This window comes from Apium graveolens, chromosome 4 (assembly GCF_009905375.1).
Source record: "Apium graveolens cultivar Ventura chromosome 4, ASM990537v1, whole genome shotgun sequence".
In the NCBI taxonomy this organism is placed as follows: domain Eukaryota; kingdom Viridiplantae; phylum Streptophyta; class Magnoliopsida; order Apiales; family Apiaceae; genus Apium; species Apium graveolens.
The window spans coordinates 282,730,307-282,732,514 of NC_133650.1; the positions used below are offsets into that span (position 1 = coordinate 282,730,307).

Consider the following 2,208-nt stretch of genomic DNA (forward strand, 5'->3'; position numbering starts at 1 on the left):
ATAAATTTCATATTTCTCCCCGTACAAATAGTGTCTCCAAATCTTAAGAGCAAACACAATTGCTGCTAACTCCAAATCATGTGGAGGATACTTTTGCTCGTGCGGCTTCAATTGCCTTGACGCATATGCTATCACCTTTCCGTGTTGCATCGACACACAACCTAATCCTTTATACGAAGCATCGCTATATATCACGAATTCACCTTTCACATCAAGCAAAACCAATACTAGTGTAGAAACTAACCTTTTCTTAGCTCTTAAAAGCTTTCTTCACACTTATCTGTCCAAACAAACTTTTCATTTTTCCATGTCAACTTTGTCAGGGGAACTGCAATCTTAAAGAAATCCTGAACTTCAGTTGGAGTCTTTGGTCTTTCCCAATTCATAACAGCTTCAATCTTTGCAGGATCCACTTTGATCCCTTCATTATTGACTACATGTCCAAGAAACTGAACTTCTTTCAATCAAAACTCACATTTAGAAAATTTCGCGTACAATTTCTCTTTTCTCATTATTTCTAAATCAATCTTTAAATGTTCCATGTGCTCCGCTTATGTCTTTGAGTAAATTAAGATATCATCGATAAATACTATCACGAACTTGTCCAAGTATTTCTTGAATACTCGATTCATAAGATCCATAAAAGTAGTTGGCGCATTTGTCAATTCAAACGCCATTACCAAGAATTCATAATGTCCATATCTCGTTCGAAACCCGTCTTAGGTATATCTTCCGCCTTAATCTTTAATTGATGGTATCTAGATCTTAAGTCGATCTTCGAGAAACATGTAGCTCCTTTTAGCTGATGAAACAAATCATCAATTCGCGGGAGAGGGTACTTATTCCTAATAGTTAACTTATTGAGTTCGCATTAATTGATACACAATCTTATGCTTCCATCTTTCTTCTTTACGAACAGCACTGGTGCACCCCACGGGGAAACACTCGGTCGAATCACTTCTTTATCAAAAAATTCCTGCAATTGCATCATTAGTTCCTTTATTTAAATGGGCGCCATTCGATAAGGGGCTTTCGAAACTGGTTCCGTTCCAGGAGCCAAATTAATCGTAAATTCAATCTCTCAATCTGGAGGTAGTCCAGGTAATTCATCGGGAAACACATAGGGAAACTCTTTAACTACATGAACGTCCTCAATTTTTAAGGATTAATTATCTACGTCCTTCACATGAGCCAAATAGGCTTCGCATCATTGTCGTAACAATCTTCTTGTCTGAATCACCGTTAGAAACTTCCTACCTTGCTTCTTTCCTTTGAATATCACGTCATTTCCATCCTTGGTCCTCAATTTCACTTTCTTATTTCTACACTCGATTTGCACACCGTGGTTTGCTAACCAATCCATTCCGAGATTAATGTCGAATTCACCTAACTTAAACGGAATTAAATCAGCAGAATAGTGCCGACCTTCTATAACGATATCGCAATTGGGACAAATTCTATCGGCAGTAACTTTTTCCTGATTTGTTACTTCTATAATCAAGTTAGATTTTAAAGGGTACACACATTTTAGTCTATCAACAACACTTTCAGAACTAAATGATTTAGTAGCTCCAGAATCCATTAACACTTTGACTTCTACTGAATTTATAGCAAGCGTACCTGCTACTACATCCGCATCCTGCATCGCATCTTTCATCATCATATTAAACGTTCGCGCCCTTGGCTGAACTATTTGTGCTGGTGGAGGTAATGGTCCAGCAATCCTAAGAACATTTTCCTTCTGTACAGGCCCCTTGCAGTTCCTTGCTATATGGCCAATTTTTCCACACTTAACACAAGTCAACTCCGACTTTCCCGAACTGTTTGTGCATTTAGATGAATAATGTCCTTTCTGCTGGTTACACTTAAAGCACGTCATGCTGAGCTTATTACATCTCCCAGGGTGTCTTTTTCTGCAATTCTTGCATTCCTGAATCTGGGGTTTACTCTCCTTCATTGACTATCCAGCTTTCTGAAAATGATTCTTTTGATTCCCATTTCCAGGCTTAAACCTCTGGAATTTCTGGTTCTGACTTCCCACATTCTTTCCAAACATCCCTCTAAATTTGGAACTTCCCTGATCTTATTCTGAATCCTCAAATTTTCTTTTCTTTCCTTCATTTTCCCTTTTTGTTTCTTCTCTTTCTCCTTCTACGATCATGACTTTTTGTACCAAAGCAGCGTAATTCCCTATCTCAAGAAGAGCTA

At 38.0% G+C, this 2,208-nt stretch overlaps 1 protein-coding gene across 1 annotated transcript; it reads right to left on the reverse strand.

Moving 5' to 3' along the window:
* Positions 1 to 1,207: 1,207 nt before the first annotated feature.
* Positions 1,208 to 1,957, reverse strand: LOC141719738 (uncharacterized). Its single transcript, XM_074522114.1, has one exon. It carries the CDS (start codon positions 1,955 to 1,957, stop codon positions 1,208 to 1,210), a length of 750 nt encoding a protein of 249 aa, XP_074378215.1.
* Between the last annotated feature and the right edge of the window lie 251 nt (positions 1,958 to 2,208).

What these genes read in the sequence shown, in the direction of transcription:
- LOC141719738 (XM_074522114.1), bottom strand. Translation starts at nt 1,957, where the DNA reads ATGAAGGAGAGTAAACCCCAGATTCAGGAATGCAAGAATTGCAGAAAA.